The 26,414-nt window shown below is 55.3% G+C and overlaps 1 protein-coding gene across 1 annotated transcript in view; it reads right to left on the bottom strand.

Moving 5' to 3' along the window:
- Window positions 1-26,414, bottom strand: part of WWC1 (WW and C2 domain containing 1) — a 106,989-nt gene that overhangs the window by 5,200 nt on the left and 75,375 nt on the right. Inside the window, exons 10-20 of the mRNA XM_056107964.1 lie at window positions 25,277-25,366; window positions 23,221-23,762; window positions 21,877-21,985; window positions 21,459-21,539; window positions 19,198-19,284; window positions 17,494-17,686; window positions 12,277-12,429; window positions 11,166-11,257; window positions 5,289-5,412; window positions 2,211-2,375; window positions 574-666 (exon numbers count right to left, since the gene is read on the bottom strand). Coding sequence (XP_055963939.1) covers window positions 574-666; window positions 2,211-2,375; window positions 5,289-5,412; window positions 11,166-11,257; window positions 12,277-12,429; window positions 17,494-17,686; window positions 19,198-19,284; window positions 21,459-21,539; window positions 21,877-21,985; window positions 23,221-23,762; window positions 25,277-25,366 — 1,729 coding nt within the window. The remainder of the gene's footprint in view (window positions 1-573; window positions 667-2,210; window positions 2,376-5,288; window positions 5,413-11,165; window positions 11,258-12,276; window positions 12,430-17,493; window positions 17,687-19,197; window positions 19,285-21,458; window positions 21,540-21,876; window positions 21,986-23,220; window positions 23,763-25,276; window positions 25,367-26,414) is intronic.

Here is a 26,414-nt window from a genome sequence, read left to right as displayed (position 1 = left end):
TAACCAGTGATTGGGGGGGTGGGGTGCAGTGGACCCTCAGGACCCCTCCTCTGAACCTCAAGTAGTTTCTTTTGTTCATCCTCCTCCTCACTGTCCCTCCCACTCACCCCCACCCCCATCCCGGAACTTGTCTGGGTTTCCTGCACGTATATTGGGGGTTCCTGCCTTACTTCGATTGGCAGCCAACCTCGAGTCTTGCAAATGTAAATCTGTGCATGTGATCCAGGGGGACCTGAATTCCAAGGCCAGCACACACACTCCAGAGCTGACCTGCCACTGTGTCCAGCTCACACCCCACCTGGTATCATCTGTCACAACGTTCAGGTCACAGACCCCTAGTGTCTTCTGTCACGGTGCCCAGTGTTTCCTCCATGGGCGGTGGGGACTCAGAAGGGTAATGAAAGGCGTGGAGGGAACACACAGGCTTGGGGACATTTTTTATTGTGGGGGTGAGGGCCATCCAGGCAGTGCTCGGGGCTTCCTCATGGCTCTGCACTTAAGGGTCACTCCTGGTGGCCTGAGGGGTGAAGTCACTCATCCCGGCTGTGTGAGGGCTCTGGGGGACTCCCTTACCCGCTTCATGCGGACGCTGCGGCGCTCCAGAGAGTTCCGGACGAAAGGCGGCTTCCGGGACAGCGTGGAGCTATCACTGTCACTGCGGTTCAGCTGCCAGAGACAAAGGTCAGAGGTAGGGGGGTGTCCCAGGGACCATGATCACGCCATGATCATGCCTGACCTGACGCCCCCTTTCAACCTCCTGCCACACGGGGGAGTGTCACCCAGGCTCGCATGGGGGTTCCAGAAGCTTCTGGAGCTGGCCAGTGTGAGGGCTTGGGGCTACGCTGTGCCCCTTTCCCTTGAGCTCCCCAGATTAGACCCCCGTTTTGCACGGTAATCTCCCGTGGTTGCAGGGCTGGATTTGGGGCACCCCAGGATAGACAGTGACCCTGGAGGAAAACAGGGAAGCTGTGTCCGGGCCGAGGTCCCTCTCCTTGGGACTCTTTCAACCACTTAATCTTTGCTTTTCTCCCCAGAGGGCTGACAGTGCTCATCCCTGGGCAAGAGAAGTTGGGGGGCACTCTGGGTCTTAGGGTGGGTGTCCCCAATGACTGCAGGGGCAGGAGAGTTCACCCCTTCTGGGAGGCACAGATGGACCCTTTTCTCCTTTTTTCTTTATTTTTTCAGGGCACAGCCAATGATGCTCAGAGCTGACTCCTGGCTCTGCACTCAAGAATAATTTCCGGTGGGTTTTGGGGGACCCTATGGGATGTCAGGGATGGAAGCCAGGTCAGACACTGCAAGGCAACCCCCCCACCCCCACGAGCTGTACTATTGCTTGGACCCCTCTTTTTGGTTTGATTTTTGGAGGGCCACACCCAGCAGTGCTCATGACGGGCTCTGTGCTCTGGGATCATTCCCGGAGGGGCTCAGTGGACCCCTATGGGATACCAGGGATTGAACCCGGGTCGGCTATATCCCTCCCGGCTGTGCTATCTCTCCAGCCCCACTTCTACAGTCGTCTGCTGGATCCTTTCTATTTTATTTTTTTACTAGAGAAGCAAGATAGGGTTTTTTTTAATTAAACTTATTTAGAAAGACGTGAGTCTTGTTTTTTTGTTTTTCTGAAACTTATTTAGAAAGCTGTGAGGGGAGAGGGAAAATGTTATGTTCTTTTTTTTTTTTTTTTGCTTTTTGGGTCACACCCGGCAATGCTCAGGGATTCCTCCTGACTCTGCATTCAGGAATTACTCCTGGCTGTGCTCGGGGGACCGTATGGGATGCTGGGAATTGAACCCGGGTCGGCCACATGCAAGGAAAACGCCCATCCCACTGTGCTATTGCTCCAGCCCCAAGGGTATGCATGTTCAAGAGAGAACACAGGCCTCTCCAGAAAAGAAACAGAGAGATAAGCAAGTGAGATCTGTGTGCAAGGGAGCACACCAGCTTGAAGAGCAACCTTGCAGAGTCCTTCCTGTAGGAAGAGATTCACAGAGAGCCCTACACCTCCAAGCGTATGTGGTAGCACTGGGGTTTGAACTCACAACCCTCAGCTTGCCCAGCATTCGGGTTAATAGAGCCTTCTCTTATGCCCCTACTTCAATCATTCCAATGACCCTGTACAGCTGCCCATGAACTGCGCAGGAGGAAACGGAGGGTCTCGGGGCTAAGGAATTTGGGCCAGGCCCAGGGGGAAAGAAACAGGTGCTTACCCTGCAGACGTACTGGCTCTGGGGGCCAGGGGAGAAGGTCTTGGAGCGGATTATGGTGCTGCCCCGGAGGAAGGGTCCCGGAGCCGCCGCGCCCACCCACCGGTCCTTGGGGCGCACCACAGTGGGGGCCGGGGCTGGCGTCTCTGTGTTGGTCTCTTTGTCCACCTGGGGAAAGAAGTTACAGCTCAGAGACCACCGATATCCATAGACTCCGCTGTAGGCTGTCAGGGGGCTTCAGAGCTGCCCCCGGCCTGTCTCTGGCCTCACAGATATCGAGGGGCTCCCTCAGCTCCTGCCTGGCCCCTAGGTGCAGCCCTTCAGGCACTGAGCGTCGCTCCAGGCCAACCTGCAGAATCACCTCCAGCCCCCCACAAAACCAGCACCTAGAAGCAGGGAGCCTCAGAACAGCCCCTGGCAGGTAAAGAAGCCCCACAGGGTCATGCTCAAGGCCGCTCTCACAGGCTCGGACAAGCCTACTCACAAGGGGACCTGTAGAAGATCCCAGACAAGCCTACTCACAAGGGGACCTGCAGAAGATCCCAGGTGGTTTTTTGTTTGTTTGTTTAGTTTTTTTTTTTTTTGCTTTTTGGGTCACACCCAGCGATGCACAGGGGTTCCTCCTGACTCATGCACTCAGGAATTACTCCTGGTGGTGCTCAAGGGACCCTATGGGATCTATGGGATGCTGGGAATCAAACCCAGGTCAGCCACGTGCAAGGCAAACGTCCTACCCACTGTGCTATCTATTGCTCCATCCCCCAGAAGAACCCAGGTATGCGGGACCCGTGACTGAGATCTCCAAGTCTGCTTGGAGCGGGACCTCCTCCCCCCAGCTCCCCAGTTTTCCAGTAGCTTGGCAGTCACACCCACAAACTGCCCCCCGCTGCCATATAATCTCATCAATGGCCAAGAAGAGAGTGGCAGAGGCCTTACCCATGAGTGAATCTGCTCTATAATCACATTCTAAATTTCAGAATTTCTGGAGCACGTGCCCGCATTTGCGGCCAAGCAACTGCTCATACTCTAGCCTTTTGATGTACCAAAAGCAGTACACGTTTGTTTTTTTGGGTTTTGTTTGCTTTTTGGGTCATACCCAGCGATGCTCAGGGGTTACTCCTGGCTTTGCAACTCAGAAATTACTCCTGGTGGTGCTTGGAGGACCCTATGGGATGCTGGGAATCAAACCCGGGTTGGCCGCGTGCAGGACAAACACTCTCCCTGCTGTGTTATCGCTCTAGCCCCTGGCACACATCTGTTTGGGTTTAACATACATGCTTGGAGTCCCTTAGACAAGGGCTTCAGTGGCTACAGGGTGAAATACAACAACCTTCACACTCTTTCCTCTGGTAGTTGATGGAAAAGTGCATGGCAGTGGGATTGGTGTTTGAATATTAAATGTAGTGAATTATTGTGGGGCTGGAGCGATAGCACAGTGGTAGGGCGTTTGCCTTGCATGCAGCCAACATGGCCAACCCGAGTTCGATTCCTCTGCCCCTCTCGGAGAGCCCGGCAAGCTACGGAGAGTATCTTGCTCTCACAGCAAGGCCTGGCAAGCTACCCGTGATGTATTTGATATGCCAAATACAGTAACAACTGTGACAACGGAGACGTTACTGGGCCCGCTCAAGCAAATCGATGAATAACGGGAGGACCATGACCGAATTACTGTGAACAACTTTATAAAAATAAAATAAAATTATTAACTTAAAAAAAAAAAGAAGAAAGCAGCCTGCAGAAGCCCCGTCTGTCCCCGGCCCAACACAGTGGATGGTATCTTGGCTTTACCGAGGCGACCCCCTTTTGGGGAGACGTCTCAAAGGGCTGGAGCGCCTAGCTGGGGGGTGGGTTCCCGTGCCCAGAGCACCCCTGGGACACTTGAGTTCTAATAGCCCCACCGAGCATCACCTGAGATCCTCAGATCAAAATCCCTCAGATCAAAATCAGAAAAATACAAAACAAAACACCCTCAAATCACCACCTTCCTTCTGGCTAGAAAAGTTGCCCAAAGATTTCCTCTGAGCATAAAGCTGTGGGAGGTTCTGGACTGGGGTCTTCTTCAGTACCACTCCCCAACACTGGGGTCCCCCTTGGTTCCCAGAAGCCCTGCAAGGGGAAAGGGCCCAGAGCTCTGGTGGGGGCAGATATGGCAGGAAGCCAGGGACATGCAGAGTTGGACTGCCCTCCCATCCCTGGTCTGGTCGGAGTGAACTCTCTCTCTCTCTCTCTCTCTGCCTCTCTGTTTCTCTCCCTCTCTCCCCCCCCCTCTCTCCCCCCCTCTCCCCCCAGCAAAGATGCAAGAGGGCCATACACACATAGCATATACAGACTGTAACTACACAGGCTGTAGAACCCAGAGCCCAGCCTGCCAAGCCCGACACTGGTCCCTCTGCAGGATCAGGAGAGACTACAGGGCGGTCAGCCTGCCCGACTGGGCCGTCCCCAAAGGAGCTCAAGTGAAGTGGGGGGCCATGAAGGTCACCCTCTTTTTTTCTTTTGGTGCTAGTGGTTTGTTTTGTGCTTGGGAGGCCACACCTGGCAAGGCTCGGGGCTGACTCCAGGCTCTGCACTCAGGAATCACCCCAGGCGACCCTATGGGATGCCGGGCATCGAACCTGGGTCAGCTGTGTGCAAGGCAAAAATGCCTTCTCCACTGGACTATGGCTCCGGCCCTGAGGTCAGCCCCTCTTGCCGCATGGGAAGACTCTGGACTAATTTTGTCTTTGTTATCTCCTGGCTCGTGAGCTCATGAACTCAGAACATATGAACTCAGGAATTCCTCCTGGCGGTGCTCGGGGGACCCTATAGGATGCTGGGAATCGAACCCCGGTTGGCCGCATGCAAGGCAAACGCCCTACCTGCTGTGCTATCACTCCAGCCGCCCCCCCTTTTTTCTCTTGCCACACAATGTCAATGCTGCGGGGACCGGCTGTACTGTTTAGGGAACCGTGTAGTGCCTGCATGAAAATTGGGGGTTTCTGCATCTCAAGTGCATGGCCCAGTCCTCCAAGCCCCTTGCTGCCACCCCGGACCCCTCCTGACCAGCCCAGAGCGGCCCTGTCCCGACGCCTCTGCCTCTACCTTTAAGGCTGGGCCCCCCTTCACATTCGGGGAAGCTTTCTCGGCAAAAACGTCCTCTCCTTCCTCCTCCTCTTCTTCCTCCTCCTCTGTTGCCGCCTCATTCTCGCTGGTCTCCTCGAACCTCCTGTGATGACAAAGCGCTGGGTTATACCCCTGGCCTCTCTCTGCTCATCTGCCTGCCAACAGACACTGGGGTGAGGCCTCCTCTAAGCTTTTTATTTTTCTTCTTTAGGACGGAGGGATCGAGGATATATTTTTGGTTTAAAAAAGGAAAGAAAAACAGAAAAAACAATTTCAGGGAGGGATCCTTTCCATAGGACATGTGTATCTGTGGGGTATAGTTGAAATTTTTTTTGAGGGGAGGGCGATGTTCAGGGGTTACTCCTGGCTCTGCACTCAGGAATTACTCCTGGTGGTGCTTGGGGGACCATATGGGATGTTGGGAATTGAACCCAGGTCAGCCATGTACAAGGCAAACTCCCTACCCACTGTACCATCACTCCAGCAGCTAAAAGTGTTTTGGGGGCTGGTGTTAGGACGCGGATCTTGATCTCCCTTTAATGACAAAGAGACTCCAAAGACTGCAAACAGCAAGCAGTTTTATTGTAAGACTGGCTAGCCAGGGTCGAGCCGCCTACACAGACATGCAGGTCCAGCAGGTTAGGCAAGACCCCGAGCTTCTCCAAAGGAGATCTTATATAGGACCTCACTGGCCCTTACAGTAGAGCCTGTGCATTTCATAGCCAATAGATTTGTAACGACACCTACTTTCCTTAAAAGTACATCACTCCTGGGGCTGGAGTGATAGCACAGTGGGTAGGGCATTTGCCTTGCACACGGCCGACCCAGGTTTGATTCCCAGCATCCCATATGGTCCCCTGAGCACTGCCAGGGGTGATTCCTGAGTGCAGAGCCAGGAGTAACCCCTGTGCATCGCCAGGTGTGACCCAAAAAAGCAAAAAAAAAAAAAGTACATCACTCCTTAGCCTATAGTTTAAAGATCAGCATTTGCATCAGTGCTTAGGAACATCCTGGTTTTTAGGGCAGTCCTGGGTCTTGTGACATGGGCCTCATTCCTCACAGCCGGAGGGATAGCACAGCAGGTAGGGCACCTGCCTTGCAGGGAGCAGGCCCAGCATCCTATATGGCTCCCTGAGCACTGCCAGAAGTGATTCCTGAGTGCAGAGCCAGGAGTAACCCCTGTGCATCACTGGGTATGACCCAAAAAGCAAAAGAAAAAAAAAAGTGTTTTGACCCCTTATGCTCCCTGGTTGGGATAACAATTCTGTTCAGGTAGCTCAGGTGTAAGAACATGGGACTTAAACATGGGAGGCCCTGGAGCGGATCCCTCCATGTGTGCATGTGTGTGAGTATGTGTGTGTGTGCGCGCACACACACGCACACACACACACACACACACACACACAAGCTCAGGATCTCCTAGTCGAACCCTAGCACACACTCACACACAAACCAACCCATAATCTCCAAAACTTCCCTCCCCACCACCAGCCCCTGCCACTATTGCTTAGATCTGATACTTCTAGGGTCGCCTATAAAAAGAATACTTATTCGCTGTCTTCTCTCTAGCACTGACCAGGCACACAAGCCTTGAAGTTGTCACTGTCACTATCCTCCCGTAGTTCATCGATTTGCTCGAGTGGGCCCAGTAACGTCTCCATTTCAAGACTTGTTACTGTGTTTGGCATATCGAATACATCACGGGGAGCTTGCCAGGCTTTGGCGTGCGGGCGAGATACTCTTGGTAGCTTGCCGGGCTCTCCGAGAGGGGCGGAGGAATCGAACCCGGCTTGGCCAGGCTGGCTGTACGCAAGGCAAATGCCCTACCACTGTGCTATCACTCCAGCCCGTGTTGTGTAGTAATTACCGTTTTTCTCCATATATTTGTTGCAGACTTTTTTTAGTTTTTTTTTGGGGGGGGGTGGCACCCTTGGAGATGCTCAGGGCTGACTCCTGGCTCTGCACTCAGGAATTATTGCTGGTGGGGCATAGGGGACCCTATGAGATGCCAGGGATTGATCAAACCTGGGTTATGCCACATGTGCAAGGCAAATTGCCCTCCTTACTGTACTACCTCTGACTCCTGGAAAAAATTTTTTTGTGCCCACAAAAAGTGGGGTACAATAATTACAGGAAACTAGAAAAATCCTCAGGAAGTTGGGATGCCTCCCCCAAGCCAGGGATGGAAATGACAAGCAGGTTCCTCTCCAAGAATGATTCCTTGGTGTCTGTCAGTGTGGTGAACACACGCCCTGGGACCTAGCCAGGAGACTGTCACCTCACTCGGGCCCATGAGTTCTAAAGAGGCCACTCTGGCACTACTGAGGAAGACAGCCCACCTCTTATTGGGGAGAAGAGGGGCGACCCCTTGGGGGTGCCTGGAGGAGCCATGTGTTACTAAGCTCTTACCCAGAGTTCCAATATGCAATGCAGGAGCTCTGCTCTTTGAACTCCTCCCTTGCCCTACTCTTCATTTTCCAATACTCTGACTTTTTCTTGCTTATATGTGGATTTTTGTATTTTTTTTTTTAATGGGGGGTATGCTTAGTGACACTCAGGGTTTACTCCAGGTTCTGTGGCTCTGTGCTCAGGGATCACTGTTGGCATTGATATGGGGATGCTATGGGGTGCTGGGGATCCAAGTGGGACTGGCCAAGTGCAAGGAAATCTCACTCACACACACACACACACACACACACACACACACACACGGTAGGGCATTTGCCTTGCACGTGGGTGACCCAGGTTCGATTCCCAGCATCCCATATGGTTCCCTGTGCGTTGCCAGGTGTGACCCGAAAAAGCAAACACGCACACACAGACACACACACACACAGAGACACATACACACACACAGACCCCTGCCCAGGATGTCCGTCGAAACCTAGCACACACTCACACACACACACCAGCCCCTCCCACTACTGCTTAGATCTGATGCCTCTAGGGCCACCTAAATAGGCCGCCCTGGCCTCAGGAAACCTCGAGCAAATGAAGAGGAAGAATCACAGGGTGGGCTTTGGGTGCGAAGTGAGTGCAAATCCAAACAGGGGACTGGTGTTTTGGAGGACCCCCCCTCCAGACCCCCCACTACCAGCCTCATTAGCATTCTGGGGCCAAAGGAAGCCTCTGGGCTGGGGGAGGGGCCGCAGATGGATCTGGCCACAAAGAGGGGGATTCCAGGTCCTCTTTGAAAGTCAGTGTCTGGGCAAGTCTGAATGGCTGGGGGTGGGGCGGAGGGGCCGCAAGGGGCCGAGAACAGAGGCGGTTGCTAGGAGCTGCCCTGAAAAGCCTCCCCAGGGGCTTGGAATTTGTCAGAAACCATTGATCTGGGGGAGGGTTTTGGAAGCCGGGTCCAGGGCCGACTTCCGGCCCCCAGCGGACCTTCTGCCTGTGAATCACAGCCAGGATCAGCTCAGCAGAGGGAGACTGGGGCTGAGGGAGAGAGGAGGAGTGGGGTGGAGAGAGAAAGAGAGAGAGGGTGGGAGGGAGGGGGAGGGAAGGAGGGAAAGAGAGAGGGGAAAGAGAGGGAGAGGGAAAGAGAGGGAGAGGGAAAGAGAGAGGGAGAGAAGGAAAGAGAGGGAAAGAAAGAGGGGGAGAGAGAGAGGGAAGAGAAAGTGAGAGAGAGCGCGACATCGTGGCCCTGAAACAGACAGAGGCAGAAACTGTGGGTGCCCACCGCATTCTCGGGCAGGGAGGGATGAAGGATAAAGGAGACAGACAGTGATGGAGAGGTCGATCCTGGTACCCAAACTGATGTAGGCAGGTAGATAGGGAAAGGCCCTTTGCAATGGAAGAATTCTAGGAATGACCCAACTTGTGGATACAGAAAATGGCCTGATAGGACCATCCGCAGACCCTGAGGATATAGGCCTCTCCATGAAATTCCTCTTTTTGGACCTCCTTGGTAACCTCCTTAGCAACGGACTTTTACCTGGGAAGAAGCCCCACCTGGGGGCAGGTTGGAGAAACCCTATAAAGGCCACCTGGAACAAAGGAAGGGCGCGCATATGCTGCCTGAGCCCATGTGTCGCCCGCATCTCCCCTCTTGAGATGTGTACTTTCATGCTTTCGTGTCTAACTTTACTCTCTCTCTCTCTCTCTCCCCCCCCCCCCCCCCCCCCCCGCTTCCGCACCTAAAAATCCTCCAAATAAAATCTGTTTCACTGCTTGTCTACTCCTGAAATTCCTTTCTGCGAGGCGAGGCGAGACAAGAACCCAGTAACCCTGGGTCCCGAGTGGCAGAGGCGGGTGGGGAGAAAGTGACTGTCTTTCTCCTCCCCGCTTCACGTAAGTCACCCGTGGGGCCCACCGACATCAAAACCAGCCCCATGCACCTTCTCTCGGACCCTGCCTTCCCTCTCTCCAGCTGGTACCCGGCAATGCCCCTTGACCTGGTCACTTCAACCATCTTTGGAGCACTTTGTTCTGAGCGGTTCCTTCTGTCCGTTCCTCTAAACCCAGCAGGAGATGTGATGTGCCCATTTTCGATCAGGACAGGCAGAGAACGCCTTGCCTTGAGGTGGCAGCAGCAGCCCCTCGGGGAAAGGACAGTGACCCGGACAGCACAGGCCTTGGGCTTCTGGGACAGAGGCGGTGATCACTTCCTGAGCGGGCTGCTGCTCACGCAGGAAGCTTGGTTTCCTGAGAGATCACTGATCGGGACCCCTGGGTGAAAAACTCTGCAGTTCGTGCGCTCTCGCAGCCATAAAAAGCTTGAAAATGGCTTTGGAACGGGGAGGGGAGTGGGTGGAAAGACAGTACCGTGGGTGGGGCGTTGGACAACGCACGGCCAACCCTGGCACCACATATGGTCCCCCGAGCCCTGTTGGGAGGGATCCCTGAGCACAGACCAGAAGTCAGCCCTGAGCACTGCCGGGGTTGGCCCAAATAACTCCCCCTCGTACACACACACACACACACACACACACACACACACACACACCAGATTCCCTCAGGGCTGGCCCAAATAATGTCCTGCTCAAAAACACATATTCTCTCTTTCTGTCTCTGTCTCTCTCTCTCACACACACACATACCCAAAACACACACACACACCAGATTCAAATATATATTTGAAAAATGGAGTTGGCATCTGAACCCTGCTCTATAACTTTGCTCCCTGACCTGTAGAATCAAGACATCATTTCAGGGTCGTGCTGGAGCAACAGCATAGAGGGTAGGGCGTTAAGCCTTGCACGCGGCTGACCCGGGTTCGATTCCTCCTCCTCTCTTGGAGAGCGCGGCAAGCTACCGAGAGTATCCCGCCCACACAGCAGAGCCTGGCAAACTCCCTGTGGTGTATTCGATATGCCAAAAAACAGTAACAACAAGTCTCACAGTGGAGGCATTACTGGTGCCCGCTCGAGCAAATTGATGAACAACGGGAGGACAGTGCTACAGTGCACTTCAGGGTCTGGAGCGATCGTCCAGCGGGAAGGGCACTGCACTGGCCTTGCACATGGCTGACCCAGGTTCAATCCTCGGCATCCCATAGGTCCCCCCCCACCCGAGCCCATCCAGGAGTGATCCCTGAGTGCAGAGCCAGGAGGAACCCCCGAGCACTGCTGAAAAAGACCTCACAAAAAAAAAAAGACCTCACTTTAAATGCCATTCAAAAAGACTCAACAGCCGTGAAGGCACCCAGACACTACCCAGCATGACCCAGGAAGGAGTACAGGGGTTAGCTGTGATGACCCAGGAAGGAGTCCGTGGGGTTCAGGGAATGTGAGACCAAGTGGCAGATCTGGGACCCCCAGGATCTGCCATCTGTGGCCTCTTTAGAAGAGTCCTGGGAGAGGGTGCCTCAGTTTCCCCAAAGCAGTCCCCTGCTCAGGGCCACTACCCCCTACTTACCAGCTGTCCTCCGGGGTCTGGGTGCTGTTCCTCCCTTCCTGCCGCTTCTCCAGCTCCACCGCCGTCTGCTCCAGGAGTGCCGACACGGCATCCTGCCGAGAAGAGAAGGGCAACGATCCCTCAAGGCCAGGGGGCAGCTCAGAGAGACCCTCCCCTGGTCAAGTCTCTGTCCCCCGAGGTCATGCACGCTGGCAACTGGGCCCTTCATGCTTGCTGGAGAATATTTTTTTTTTCTTTTTGGATCACACCCGGCGATGCTCAGGGGTTCCTCCTGGTTCTGCACTCAGGAATTCCTCCTGGCGGTGCTCAGGGGACCCTAAGGGATGCTGGGAATTGAACCCGGGTCGGCCATGCGCAAGGCGAACGCCCTCTCCGCTGTGCTATGGCTCCAGCTCCCAGAACTTCTAGCCTGCGCCTGAGGATTCCTCCAGGGGCTCGGGGGACCCTAGGCAGTGATCCAGAATACACACCAGGGCCAGCCACGTGCAAGGCACACTAACTGCCGCCCGATCTCTCCAGCCCTTTATTATTATTATTATTTTGTATTTTGGGTCACAGTTACTCCTGGCTTTGCACTCAAGGAATTACTCCTGGCGGTGCTCAGGGGACCATATGGGACGCTGGGAGTTGAACCCGGGTCGGCCGCATGCAAGGCAAACGCCCTTCCCGCTGTGCTATCTTTCCAGCCCTTTTTTGAGCTTGAGCCAGTGTTCAGGCTCCTGAGAATGTTCCGGAAGCAGCATCACCCACCCCACTCTGTCTGAGGGTGCTCTCTGAATGCACCTCCAAAACCTCGCCCCCAGACACGTGTGTGCGGAAGCTCGCGCACGTGTCCCCCCACGAGCCGTGTTCTGCGTGTCCCCAACATCTGTTGTTCTATCTGCCGGGGGCCACGAAGCCATGTCTCAGGGTGGAGCTTGGTATCATCCAATCGTGCCAGACTTGGCATCTCAACCCCCTTTCCCACAGGATTTCCACCTGGCAAGAGCGGAGGCGGGGGAAGGAAAGGCCCAGGGGGTGGGATCCCGCTGCAGAGGGGGCCTCCCTGTCTCGCTCCCCCATCTGCTCTATGGTCCGCGGTGCTGTGAGGTGGGGACGGGAGGGGACTCACTGCGCTCTCGGGGCCTGGGCTGGGGGCCGGCGCTCCGGCCGTCGAGGGCTCCGTGATCTGTCTCTTCAGGTACTCATGGCTCAGGAGGTTGTACCAGCGTGTGGAGCTCTCTCCGGAGCGGCTGACTTCGGCCAGGCTGATCTGAGCACCTCCCTGTGGGCGACGGGGGAGAAGAGACCCTGAACATGGGGGGACTCGGGGCCCAGGGACAAGCGGCATCCAGCGTTTCCAGGGACACTTCTGAGGAGGAAGAAAGGCCACGTTCGGGAGAGAACGTCCTTTCGTCTCACCCTTGGCTCCCGTACCCGCTCATGGCTTTCCTGCAATTTTTACTTTTTATTTTATTGCCTTTTGGGTCACACCCGGCGATGCACAGGGGTTCCTCCTGGCTCTGCACTCAGGAATCATTCCTGGCGGTGCTCGGGGGACCCTATGGGATGCTGGGAATCGAACCCGGGTTGGCCACGTGCAAGGCAAACGCCCTACCCGCTGTGCTATCATGCCAGCCCCTCAAGATTGTTTTTGTTTTTTAGGTCACACCCAGTGATGCACAGGGGTTCCTCCTGGCTCTGCACTCAGGAATTACTCCTGGTGGTGCTCAGGGGACCCTATGGGATGCTGGGAATAGAACCCAGGTCAGCCGCAAGCAAGGCAAACGTCCTACCCACTGTGCTATCACTCCAGTCCCCAGTCCCTCACTTTTTACTTTTTTTTAAATAATTTTTTTTTGGCTTTTTGGGTCACACCCAGCAATGCTCAGGGGTTCCTCCTGGCTCTGCACTTAGGAATTACTCCTGGCGGTGCTCAGGGGACCCTATGGGATGCTGGGAATAGAACCCAGGTCGGCCGCAAGCAAGGCAAACGTCCTACCCACTGTGCTATCACTCCAGTCCCCAGCCCCTCACTTTTTACTTTTTTTTAATAATTTTTTTTTGGCTCTTTGGGTCACACCCAGCAATGCTCAGGGGTTCCTCCTGGCTCTGCACTCAAGAATTACTCCTGGCGGTGCTCAAGGGACCGTACGAGATGTTGAGAATCGAACCCAGGTCAGCTGTGTGCAAGGTAAATGCCCTACCCGTTGTGCTATCACTCCAGCCCCTTGAAATAATTTTTTAAATTGTATTTATTCATTTTGGCTTTTTGGGTAACACCCAGCAATGCACAGGGGTTACTCCTGGTTCTATAGTCAGGAATTACTCCTGGCGATGCTCAGGGAACCCTATGAGATGCTGGGAATCGAACCCGGGTTGACCTTGTGCAAGGCAAACGCCCTACCTGCTGTGCTATCACTCTAGCCCCTTGAAATAATTTTTTTCTTGGGGGGTTTCCCAAATGGTACTCAGGAGGCCTGACACGGGGTGGGGGGGTCCTTCCAGCCATTCTCATTCTCAGAGGGTGGGCAAGGAGGTCCAATGCAAGGGCCCCGGGAGACGGAGCTGCTTAAGAAACCAGGGACGTGAATCCAGCTCATCCCCACCCCGACCCTCACCACTCCCCCATTCCCAGCTCCCAGGAGATGAACAAATACATTGATGTCAAAGTCCAGAAAATGCTGGGTCTTGTTCAAGAGGGGACAGAGATGATGTCAGCAGTGATCATCTGCCAGCAGGACTTTCTTTATGCATCCGGTCAGCACGGTCTAGCCTGGGGCATCTGGTCAGCTCCATCTAGCGTGGTGTATCTGGTCAGCACAGTCTAGCCTGGTATATCTGGTCAGCATGGTCTAGTCTGGTGCATCTAGTCAGCACAGTCTAGCCTGGTGCATCCAGTAAACACGGTCTAGCTTGGTGCAGCCGGTCAGCACGGTCTAGCCTCGTGTATCCGGTCAGCATGGTCTAGCCTGGTGCAGTGTATGAAGGCTGCGTGCAGCAGTCTGCAAGTGATTTGACTAAGTTCCTCATTCGTTCCCTCGCACACCTGCTGGATAGTGCCTGGGGACAAACCCTGCTCTGGGTATAGGAGGATTCAAGGCAGAGGCAGATTCCTGCCCTCCTGAGAATATCCTAGAGCCTGGCAGGTGGGTGGGGGAATGAGACCACAAACAGGTAAAGTCTATTTTTTTTTGGGGGGGGTCACACCTGGCCTTGCACAGGGGTTACTCCTGGCGGTGCTCGGGGGACCATATGGGATGCTGGGAATCATACCCGGGTTGGCTGCGTGCAAGGCAAATGCCCTACCCGCTGTGCTACCGCTCCAGCCCCCAAACAGGTAAAGTCTAGACCGTGTTTCACTGAATCTAAGATGCTATACATACATATATATATTCTTTTCTTTCTTTTAGGCCACACCTGGTGATGCTCAGGGCTGACTCCTGGCTCTGCACTCAGAATTTCTCCTGGCAGTGCCCAGGGGACCACATGAGATGCTGGGACTGAACGTGGATAGGCCAAGTGCAAGGGAAGTGCCCTTCCCACTGGACTATCGCTCCAGCCCCTGTCATCAGTTATTATTATTTTTTTTAAATTTTGCGTCACTTCTGGTTGTGCTCCGGGTACCATTTCACTCTGGCCCAATGTGTACCACTAATTCCCACAGCACTAAGAAGGAATGAGTCACTCGATGTATACAAACTAAAACAAGCAGGGCTGGAGTGATAGCACAGCGGGTAGGGCGTTTGCCTTGCACGCGGCCAACCCGGGTTCAATTCCCAGCATCCCATATGGTCCCCTGAGCACAGCCAGGAGTCATTCCTGAGTGCAGAGCCAGGAGGAAGCCCTGTGCATCCCCAAAAACCAAAAAACCAAACCAAACAAAAAACAAACAAACAAAAAACCCCAATAAACCAAACTAAAACAAGCGCCTTATTAATGCTGGGGTCAGTTTAGTGGGGCATGGAATCCTTTCTCCCCTCTGATATGAAAGCATACACAGTGGTCTTTTTCTGGTCCGATATTAACCTCGTCAATAGTCCTTTTTTTTTTTTTGCTTTTTGGGTCACACCCAGCGATGCACAGGGGTTACTCTTGGCTCTGTGCTCAGCAATTACCCCTGCCGGTGCTCAGGGAACCATATGGGATGCTGGGAATCGAACCTGGGTCGGCCACGTGCAAGGCAAATGCCCTACCCGCTGTGCTATCTCTCCAGCCCCTAGTGTCTGTCTTAAAAAAATAAAAATAAAAGCACAAACAAGACACTCACTGGGCCAGAGCAATAATAGCACAGTGGGTGGGGCACTGGCCTTGCACGCTGCTGACCCAGGTTCAATCCCTGCCCCCCCCCACACACACACAGGGGCCCCCAAGCCCACCAGGAGTGATCCCTGAGTGCAGAGCCAGGAGTCGGCCTTGAGCACTGCTGGGGGAGGGGAAGCTGAGGCTTCCTGTGCTGACACCTCATTTTCCCCAGCTCCTACAGAGGTGGGAGAGAAAGATGGTCCCTGCAGGCTTCCGAAAGGCCCATAGACAGGCCCATAGACGCGGTCCAGTCAAGATGCTCTATTCTATTCCAGGGTTCCAAACAGACCAGGGATGCTCAGGAAGCCAGGAGCCCCTTCTCCCTCCCCAGGTCAGCTCCCCTCTCTCTCCTCCAAGAGAGCAAGAAGCAGATGTGGGGGGTAGGGGGGAATCTATCCCAGGCTTCCCATTGGCCACCAGGAGAGCTTGGGTTGCTGCCATGGCAACCAGCAACCAGCAAAGGCCAGACCTCAAAGGAGGAGGAGGAAGAAAAGGCGGCCAATTAGGAGAAGATAACAGCAAGGGGGCCCCTCTCTGGACAGAGAAATGCTTTCTGCCACATCGTTGCGCCTGCCAAGAGCTTCCGGTCAGCCTCCCCGAGAGGGCGGGCTCCCAGGTCTTCAAAACGCCTCGCACTAAGAAAATACAGGACTGAGACTCATCTTTCTCACAGGCAGAATGTTTCCCGCCTTTGGCCTAGAGATGGAACAGGGGTATAGACGTTTGCCTTGTAGGCGGCCGAGGCTGCTTCAATTCTCAGCACCCCTTAGGGTCCCCTGAGCCCTGCCAGGAGTCAGCCCTGAGCACCCAGTAGTCCCCCAACATCCCCCCCCCAAAAAAAAACCAACTCCTTATGGTACAGTTCTTAAGACTGGAGTGATTATATAAACTTTTTTTTCCTTTGGCTTTTTGGGTCATACCCGGCAATGCTCAGAGGTTCCTCCTGGCTCTGCACTCAGGAATCACTCCTGGCAGTGCTCGGAGGACCCTATGGGATGCTGGGGATCAAACCCGGGTCGGCCACGTGCAAGGCAAGCGCCCTCCCCACTGTGCTCTCTCTCTAGCCCCAATATAAGTCCACATTTTTTTTTCCTTTTTGGGTCACACCCGGTGATGCACAGGGGATAATACTCCTGGCTCTGCTCTCAGGAATTACTCCTGGCGGTGCTCGGGGGACACTATGGGATGCTGGGAATCGAACCCGGGTCAGCCGCATGCAAGGCAAACAAACGCCCTACCCGCAAATGCCTTGCAAGCGGCCAACTGGGGTTCGATCCCCGGCATCCTGTAGATCCCCTGAGCACCGCCAGGAGTGATCCCTGAGTGCAGAGCCAGGACTAAGCCCTGAGCACTGCTGGTCTTAGTTCTGAGTACTCCATCCTCACCAAGAAAAAGAGGGTGATGGTGCCAAGCTCAAGGCACAGACCAGCAAAGCTAGAGACGAGATCAGTGCCCCACCCTCTATACCCCCCAATACTCCCTATTTTTCTGTTCGACATGCCCCAGGTCCCCAGGAAGTGTGGGAAAGGCGGAGATGCTTCCCACAGGTACAACCTGCTACTTGGTTATTCTCCAAGCACTTCCTCCCACAACACGGCATTGGGGTGAGGCTCTCACTTCTTTTGATTTTTTTGGGGGGGTCACACCCAGAGATGTACAGGGGTTACTCAGGAATTACTGAGTAAATGCATTCAGGAATTACTCCTGGTGGTGCTCAGGGGACCCTATGGGATGCTGGGAATCGAACCCGGGTCGACCGCGTGCAAGGCAAATGTCCTCCCCTCTGTGCTATCACTCCAGCCCCCTTCTTTTTTATTTTTGGGTTTGGAGGCCACACTCAGGGGTGCTCTGAGTTTATTCCTGGCTCTGTGCTCAGGGATCAATCCTAGTGGGTCTTGGGGGACCCTCTGGGATGCAGGGGACTGAACCTGGGTGACCCCCATTGCAAGACAAGCACCCCCCACCCCCCGCGGTCCTATGGCTCTGGACCTCCATCCCCTAGGGGGTGAAACAGCCCGGTCCCCCCGAAGGCCAAGGCGCTCACCAGGCACTCCTCCAGCTGGTTGTGGTCGGCGCTGCACACGTCCACGCGTAAGGTCTTCTGGTGGAGAGTAGGGTAGGATGCACAGACCCAGAAGGCCTCATTGAACAGGAGGTGGTCAGCGGCGTCCAGGGGCCGCGTCCGGAACAGGCAGGGGGTACTCTCAGAGCAGGGGAGGATGGCCACTCGGATGTTCCTGGAGGAGCCGGAAGTGAGGGAAGGGGATTGGGTCAGCTGGGGGCGGGGGTCACGGCACACCAGCCGCTGCAAATCCCAAGACCACCACGGACAGGAGGTTTGCGGTCCCCGGGTCAATTTTGGTTTTATTTCTTTTTTTGCTTAGCCTCCAAAGAGCCAAATGCCTTTCTCAGCTAAGAATTGAGTCTTTGAATACAGACCTTAATGTCGATGTTTCTTTCAGTGAAATATTTATTGAGTCTTTATCAGGGCCTTTGATATGGGTATGACTGGTATGTGTGTGTGTTTAAAATTTTTATTTGTTTTTGCTTTTTGGGTCACACCCGACGATTGCTCAGGGGTTACTTCTGGTTCTGCACTCAGGATTACTCCTGGCGGTGCCCAGGGGAATATATGGGATACTGGGAATGGAACCCGGGTCAGCCGCGTGCAAGACAAATGCCCTCCCCACTGGACTATCGCTCTAGCCCCAGTTTTGGTTTTACTTTGGGGGCCACATTGGGCAGTGCTCAAGGCACTTTTACTCCTGGCTCTGTGCTCAGAGGCCACTTCTGACGAGCTATGGGGAGCCAGGGATGGAATCTGGGTTGGCCACCCGCAAGGCACAAGCCCTCCCTGCTGTCCTATCGCTTCGGCTGCTGATTTATTTTTACATTATTGTGGAGGCCACATCCAGTAGACTCTAGGAGCACAGGGCCTGGCTTGGCACTGCCCAAGTGTGGTGGTTCTGGGGGGGGGTGGGGTACACAGGTCTGGGGATGAGACCAAGGGTCTCAGACGTGCTAGGCAAGGGCTCTGCAGGAGAGCAGGGTCCCTGGCCCCAGTGGTCTCCCCTCCGGAAACAAGAAGTCTGCATGCTACACGGCCACACACGCTTCAGAAGACTGTGGCAGCCGGGAAGATGGTACCAAACGGCTGTTCAAACTTGGCATGTAAGGGGCTGGAGCGATAGCACAGCGGGGAGGGCATTTGCCTTGTATGCGGCCAACCCGGATTCAATTCCCAGCATCCCATAGGGTCCCCTGAGTACTGCCAGGAGTAATTCCTGAGTGCAGAGCCAGGAGGAACTCCTGTGCATTGCTGGGTGTGACCCAAAAATCAAACAAAAAAAACAAGCAAAACAAAACAAACAAAAACAACTTGGCACGTGAGAGCCCAGGCTCGAACCCCTGACCCCAAACGTGCCTTGAGTGCCAATAACGTCTCCATTCGTCCCAGCCCTGAGATTTTAGCAGCCTCTCCTTACTCGTCCTTCCCAACGCTGACACACTGGAGGCTCTTTCAGGGTCAGGGGAACGAGGCTCGTTATTGCTACTGTTCTTGGCATATCGAATATGCCAGTCCAGGAAGGATTCCCGAGCACCACCAGTAAGTGGTTTGAAATCCAAGCCCCTTCTCTCCCACCCCCTGTCCAAATGGCCACTCGGGGTGCCCGGGGTCCCAGGAGGGCAGGAGCAGGAATCCAGGAGAGGCCGCGGAGGATGTGTCCAACCCTCTGCCCTTACTCACACTTTCTGACCTTGAGGCATCAAGAGAGCAGAGAGGTTGCTTAACTGCGTGATCAGTATCGCAAACTGCTTATTCTTCTCGTCATACCTGCAGCGAAAAGGGGGAGAGGTTTGTGAAGCAGCCCTTAACGACCCCCTTCTTTCCTTGTTTATAATCTCCTCTAGGCTGCTCTGGGCAGGGGCCGGGGCTGAGGTCCTGTCAGCCTGCATTTTCGTTCTTTGGTTTTGTTTTGGGGCCACGCCCGGCGATGCTCAGGGCTGACTCCCGACTCTGCACTCAGGGATCACGCCTGGAGGGGCTCAGGGGACACGATAGGGTGCCGGGGTTCGAACCCAGGTCACCCACATGGGCAAGGCAGGTGCCCTCTGCACTGTGCTATGGCTCGAACCCCAAGCCTGCATTTCCAAAGACAAGCCAGGCGTTGGTGTGAGCTGTCCTCAAATGGGTGGTCGACCCTCAATTCCCAAGGAAAAAACATGGAAACCTCCCTTGTCCCCAGATCCACAGAAAATGACAAGAAACTTAGGGGCCTTGAGGCTAGAGTAATAGTACAGCGGGGAGGGCATTTGCCTCTCATGAGCTGACCCAGGTTTGATCCCCGGCATCCCATAGGGTGCCATGAGCACTGCCAGGAGGAATTTCTGAGTGCAGAGCCAGGAATAACCCCTGAGCATTGCTGAGTGTGGCCCCAAAACAACCCCCACCCCCCAAAAAGGAAAAAATGGGTCAAAGAGAGCCCAAGGGCTGAGTGACTGCTTTACATACAGGAGGCCCTGGGTACAATTCCCAGCACCATATGGACCCCTGAAACCTGCAGGAAGTAACTCTTTTTTTTTTTTTTGCTTTTTGGGTCACACCCAGCGATGCATAGGGGTTACTTCTGCGCTCAGGAATTACCCCTGGCGGTGCTCAGGGGACCCTATGGGATGCTGGGAATTAAACCTGGGTTGGCCGTGTGCAAGGCAAATGCCCTACCCGCTGTGCTATTGCTCCAGCCCTGGAAGTAACTTTTAAGCACAGAGTCAGGAGAAGCCCCTGAGCAGCGCCAGGTGTGACCCCGACCACGTCCCACCCACATTAATAAACTCAGGCTTCCAGGACCAGCTCTGGAAATCTGCTTCCTCGAAGCAAGCAAAAATGGGCCCAAGAATTGCACCAAGGTTACTACCCACCCGACCATCCCAGTATCTCCCCAATCTGGGGCACAAACACGGGCTTAGAAGGTTAAACCCAGCTAGGGCAATAAGACAGAGAGGGGAGGTGGGGGTTCCCCAGTGCAGAGTCCAACTCAATGGGTTGGGGGTCGGAAGAGGGGTGGGTGGGGAGGCAGTGGAGAGAGTACAGTGGGGAGTGCGGGGGGCCCCGCCAGACCACTCTCCGGCCTGCGGAGGTGGCCCTAGGATCCGTAGGTGCTGGGAAGGACCGACCGAATGAACACGAGACACAAGAGACAGAATGCAGCTCAGAAACAGAGAGAAAAAGGGACAGCGCTTTATTGGGGGCAATCAGGGTATATATCCATTAGTGAGGCAGCTACACAAAAGGTCGTGCCCATATATGGTTAGGAAGGTTTGTTTTCACCTATCATGCATTACAAGGTTTATGTGTATCTGGTACCAGACACGAGGTGATTACACAAAGGGCCATGTCCATATGATTTACCAGACATGAGGTAGATACACAAAGAGCCATGTCCATATGATTTATAAAATTTACATGCATCACGTACCAGACACGAGATAGTTACTTCTTGCTATTACTGACAGCCATGACAGATGTTCTCTCAGGATAACCATACATCAAGATAACCATACATAGCACTGGTTTTGCCTGTTGCGGGGTCACGTAGGTCAAGATGACTATACATAGCACAGGCTGTGCCTGCCGTGGGGTCGTAGGTCAGGATGACCATACAGGCACTTAGGCCTTGGTCAGTTAAAGGGCCAGCTTCCCACAGGGGAGGGCATTTGCCTTGCACACAGCCCACCCAGGTGTAATCCCCAGCATCCCATAGGGTCCCCTGAGCACCGTCTCAGGAGTCCTTCCTGGGTGCAGAGCCAGGAGGACACCCCTGAGCATTGTTGGGTGTGACCCCCCAAATAGGAAAAACACACACAAATGAGGACCCGGGTGGACAGGAGAGAGGGAACGCCTCGATGTGGAGCCCACAACTGTCAGTACATCCAGCTTTCTCTGTCTCGGGGAACCCTGGGGATAAGCCCCTCCCCCACACCCCATTTTCCCGACTCCCGGTCACTTACTTCAGGGCCACCTGAACCCGGGTGGCACCCAGGGCCTCTGACTCGTCGTTGTCGAAAGCCGCAGCTTCTGGAGCACCCAGCCTGGAAGGTGGCAGAGAGAGGGTCAGCCCCCCACCAAAGCACCCTCCCTGCGTGTCATGGCCCCAGACCCTGTGGGGCAGAGGTCCATTTCTCACACCCCACAGGGCCAAGAAACACCCCCTCCATCTCCTCCCCCTCTCATACGCGTGCACACGCGCGCGCGCGCGCGCACACACACACACACACACTCTCTCGCATACACACATACACACAGAGGCAGGATGCGGCCACTCACCAGACCCCACGGGGCACCCTCCCCCTCACGCACGCACACCCTCCCTCCCCCTTGTGCGTGCACACACACACACACACACTCTGCCAGGACGCGGCCACTCACCGCTGCACGGACGCCTCATACACGCCGCTGTCCCCGGCCACGGACTCATCGGACACGGCAGCTGAGACACAGGCGACTTTCAGGCCACAGCCGGGGGCTGGATTCAAGGCTGGTGGGAGAAGGAGAAGGGGGAGGGGGAGGAGGAGGAGGAGCGTGGTTTAGAAACCCAGACCCTGGTTCTGCAGCACCAGTACTTCTATTTTTTTCCTTCCAAATCTTATGAAAGCAGCGTGAGTTACAAAGTTATACGCCGTGAGTTACAAAGTTACACGTCATTGGTTTTCCACATACAATGTTCCAGCACCCATCCCACCTCCATGTCAGCTGCCCTCCACCAGCGGCCCCAGCCACCAGCCCTGCCTGGCGTCCTGACAGGCACCTTTTCAGTTTGGTTATTAAAGTTCGGGTCTTGGGATGTCAGTGTCGTTGGCACTGTGGTTGGGATGCTTGGCTCTCTGGATCTCCCAAATCCTCTCACACCCTGCCCCCGAGGCATCTCATCCACGGGGAGCTTGCCAGGCTCTGGCATGCAAGTGGGATACTCTCGGTAGCTTGCCGGGCTCTCCGAGGAGGGGCGGAGGAATCAAACCCGAGTCAGCTGCGTGCAAGGCAAATGCCCTACCTGCTGTGCTATCGCTCCAGCCCAGATGGATGGATGGATGGATGGGTGAATGGAAATATGGATAGGTGGGTGGGTAAATGGATATACTGATAGAGAGATGTGTGGTGGGTGGATAAACGGATAGACGGGTGGACAGATACGTGAATAGATGGGTGGGTGGGTGGAGACACAGATAGATGGGTAGGTGGGTGGGTGGGTGGGTAGCTGACTGGCTGGATAGATGAACATCTGTGTGGATGGACTGGAGGATGGGTCAGTGGATGGTTGGGTGGGTGGATGGATAAATGCATAGATGGGTGGGTGGGTGGCTGGCTACACAGATTGGTAGATGGAAACACTGACAGACGGGTGGGTGTGTGGGTGGATGGATGGGCAGGTGGATGGACAAATGGACAGATGGGTAGTAGACTGACAAATGGATACGTGGGTAGGTGAATGGATGTGATGGATGGATGGGGGAAATGGATACACGGAGAGATAGATGGATAGGTGGTGGATACATCAATGGATGGGTGGCTGGCTGGCTACAAGGATGGGCATGGACAAATGGGTGGGTGGGTGGACGGACAGATGTGTGGCTGCCCAGCTGGACAGTGGCTGGGTTTCTACGAGTCCACCGGTACCCGGAGAGCCGTCGGCACACGCCGGCCATCCTGATCATGGGGCCCGCGCCGGGGCCAGAGCAACCCCCCTGCCCCGCCCGCCGCAGACGGCCACTCTACCTGGGCCCACAGGCTTCCCCTCCGTCCCTGCGTCCTCCAGCCGGAAGCTCTCCCGGGCGCCGCCGCCCACGCTCAGCTCGCCGAGGGCGACGCTCAGCTCCTCCGGCTCCTCGAACTCCAGCGGGCTCAGGAAGGCGTCGCCGGCGAGCAGGGGGTCGACCATGAGCGGGGAGCAGGGCGGGGACGGAGAAGACAGGGAGGAGCGCGGGGACAGGGAGGTCATGGACTTGGGCGTGCCGGCCAGCGAGCGCAGGGCCTGCAGGCGGCCGCCCCCGTCGGCGGCCCTGTGCGTCTTGGCCACCTGGTCCTCGTGGATGGTGGTGATGCAGCCCGACGGCCGGAAGCCCGTGGCACCTTCCAGAAGCAGGAACTCCACCTTGCTCTGCAGCTCCGCGTCCAGCGGCTCCAGGGGGTCGTAGTAGAGGTCGGTGAAGCTGGCCGAGGTGGACGAGTCGAGGCTGGAGGCGGCCAGGGAGCCCCGGCTAGACGTCAGGGAGCCCGGGCTGCTTCCGGACGACAGGGACTGCATGCTGCCTGAGAAGCTGGAGGAGGGGACATAGGGACGGGTGAGGCCACACCGTGCGCCGTGTCCCTCCGGCCCGGCCGCCTCCGGCAGCAGAGCCGACAGAGCTCAGGACACATTTTTTTTTGGCTTTTTGGGTCACACCTGGAGATGCACAGGGGTTAATCCTGGCTCATGCACTCAGGAATTACTTCTGGCAGTGCTTGGGGGGGACCCTATGGGATGCTGGGAATCGAACCCAGGTCAGCCGTGTGCAAAGCAAATGCCTTACCCGCTGTGCTATCGTTGCAGCCCCTTGTGCCAATTTGTTTTCTTGTTTTTTTTTTCTTTTTTGGGTCACACCCGGTGATGCTCAGGGGTTACTCCTGGCTCATGCACTCAGGAATTACTTCTGGCAGTGCTTGGAGGGGACCCTATGGGATGCTGGGAATCGAACCCAGGTCGGCCGCGTGCAAGGCAAACGCCCTCCCCGCTGTGCTATCACTCCAGCCCGCCTTGGGCCAATTTGAATCGAACCTCACATCTTACTGATTTTCTTCCGGCCAATTTATTCTTGGAACTTTGAGTGTCTTTGTCTAAAAAGGAAACTTGGTACATTGAGTAAAACTGGAAAGACAGGGGCTGGAGCAATAGCACAGCGGGTAGGGCATTTGCCTTACATGCAGCCATGTGGTCCCCCGAGCATTTCCAGGAGTAATTCCTGAGTGCATGAACCAGGAGTAACTCCTGTGCATCGCTGGGTGTGACCTAAAATAAAGCAAAAACAAACAAACCAACAAAAACTGGAAAGACAGCATCCAAATACAGGGTGGAAAAAAAAATGGACAGGGGCTGGAGCGATAGTCCAGCAGGGAGGGCATTTGCCTTGCACACAGCCAACCCGGGTTTAATCCCCAGCATCCCCCAGAGTTCCCTGAGCACCGCCAGGAGTTAATTCCTGAGTGCAGAGCCTGGAATCAGCCCTGAGCACTAATGGGTGTGCCCCCCCACCAAAAAAAAAAACCCATCATCCCCCCCGCTCCCCGCAAAATCTATAAGAATTCCACCACAAGCTGGTTGTCTATTCTGGTCTGAGACCCAGTGGGGATTTAGAGGCCGGGAAAAAGATAGCCTAGTGGGCAGGGAGGAGAGCGGTCAAGGGGCCAACTCCAGTCCAGTCCCCACACTGCATGACCCTCCCGCCCCCCGCAAAGACCGCTCAGGAGTGATCCCTGAGCACAGAGCCAGGAGGAGGTCCTGAGCAATGCTACAGTGCCCCTCTGAGCTCACCCTGGTGTCTAAGCAGCCCTCCTGCTGTGTGTCAGGAGGGCGAGGGGGTTGGAGGCTTGAAGAGCTCAAGGCCCCCCCACCCCCCGCAGCGCCCACCTCTACCTGCTGTGCTATTCCGGCATCAGAATGCAAGTGTTGAAGTCCATACCTAATAGGCAGGGAGCTTCGAAGGGCAGAGTCCGCAGGGGACACCCACGTGGGGCACCCACACCCTCGACCTGGGGCCCTCCCCTGTGCCCCCCATCACACGACCCCATCACTGACCTCTTGAGCTGGACGTGCAGGGCGGCCACCTGCCGTGTGGCTTCCTCCAGCTCCCTCACGAGCTGGTTCCGCTTACTGTTCAACTTCAGCCTGGAGGGAAGGGAAGGGTGGGGGGGGGGCGTGAGCGGTGGAGGGTGGAGTGGGGGTGGGTGGGTCTCCTTCCTCCTCACCAAGAGGAATTAGGGTATGATCGCGCAGAGGTGGGCTTCCTGGAGGAAAATTCCTGGGGCCCTGGGCAGTAGGACCCAAGAGTCACTGTCATCACCCATCCGCCAGACACCACGCTCGGAAACTCGGGCGCTGTCTAATTCACACGCCAAAGTTCTGCATGTGACGGTCATTTTGTTGTTGTTGTTTTGCCTCTTCAATAGGCAAGTAAGGCTTTGGACTTATAGACATTTACTGAAAGGTGCAGAATTAGTGCGCCCATTAGGATCCCACCCAAATTAGGATCCCACCTGTAGCACTGCAGCACTGTCCTCCCGTTGTTCATCGATTTGCTCGAGCGGGCACCAGTAATGTCTCACAACAAATTATGAGACTTGTTACTGTTTTTGGCATATCGAATACGTCATGGGGAGCTTGCTAGGCTTTGCCATACGAGAGGATCCCACCTGACTATTTATTTGTGGTTTTGGGGCCTCCCCTGGAGATGCTCAGGGCTGGCTCCTGGTGCTGTGTTCAGGAATCGCTCTTGGTGGGGCTTGGGGGACCCTTTGGGGTGCTGGGGATGGAGCCCGGGATGGCTGTGTGTGAGGCAAGCGCCCTCCCTGCTGAACAGAATCTCCAGCCCTCTCCTCCCTTCCCTTGCCTTCCCTTTCTTCCTTTATCCTCCATCCCCCCCTACCCCATTCATCACTCATCCCCTCAAAGGACCCCGCTGCCCCTTGCCGCCTCCTCACACACCTGTCGGTACTTGCGCCCGCCCATGCGGCTTCCCTGTCCCACAAGAGCGGGTGAGCTCCTGGGCCGGACACTGTGTAGAAGCACTACCCCAAGCTTGGTGGGTTTTTTTTGGGGGGAGTGGGGAGGAATGTTGGATGTTTGGGGCCACACCCAGGAACGCTTATTTTGTATTCTGGCAGTGCTCAGGGATCAAGGCTCGAACCCAGATTCAGATTCATCCGCATACAAGGCG

This window comes from Sorex fumeus, unplaced genomic scaffold (assembly GCF_029834395.1).
Source record: "Sorex fumeus unplaced genomic scaffold, SorFum_2.1 ptg000187l, whole genome shotgun sequence".
NCBI lineage: Eukaryota > Metazoa > Chordata > Mammalia > Eulipotyphla > Soricidae > Sorex > Sorex fumeus.
Note: the sequence above shows the minus strand (reverse complement) of the source record. Positions and strands in the feature narration are given on the sequence as shown.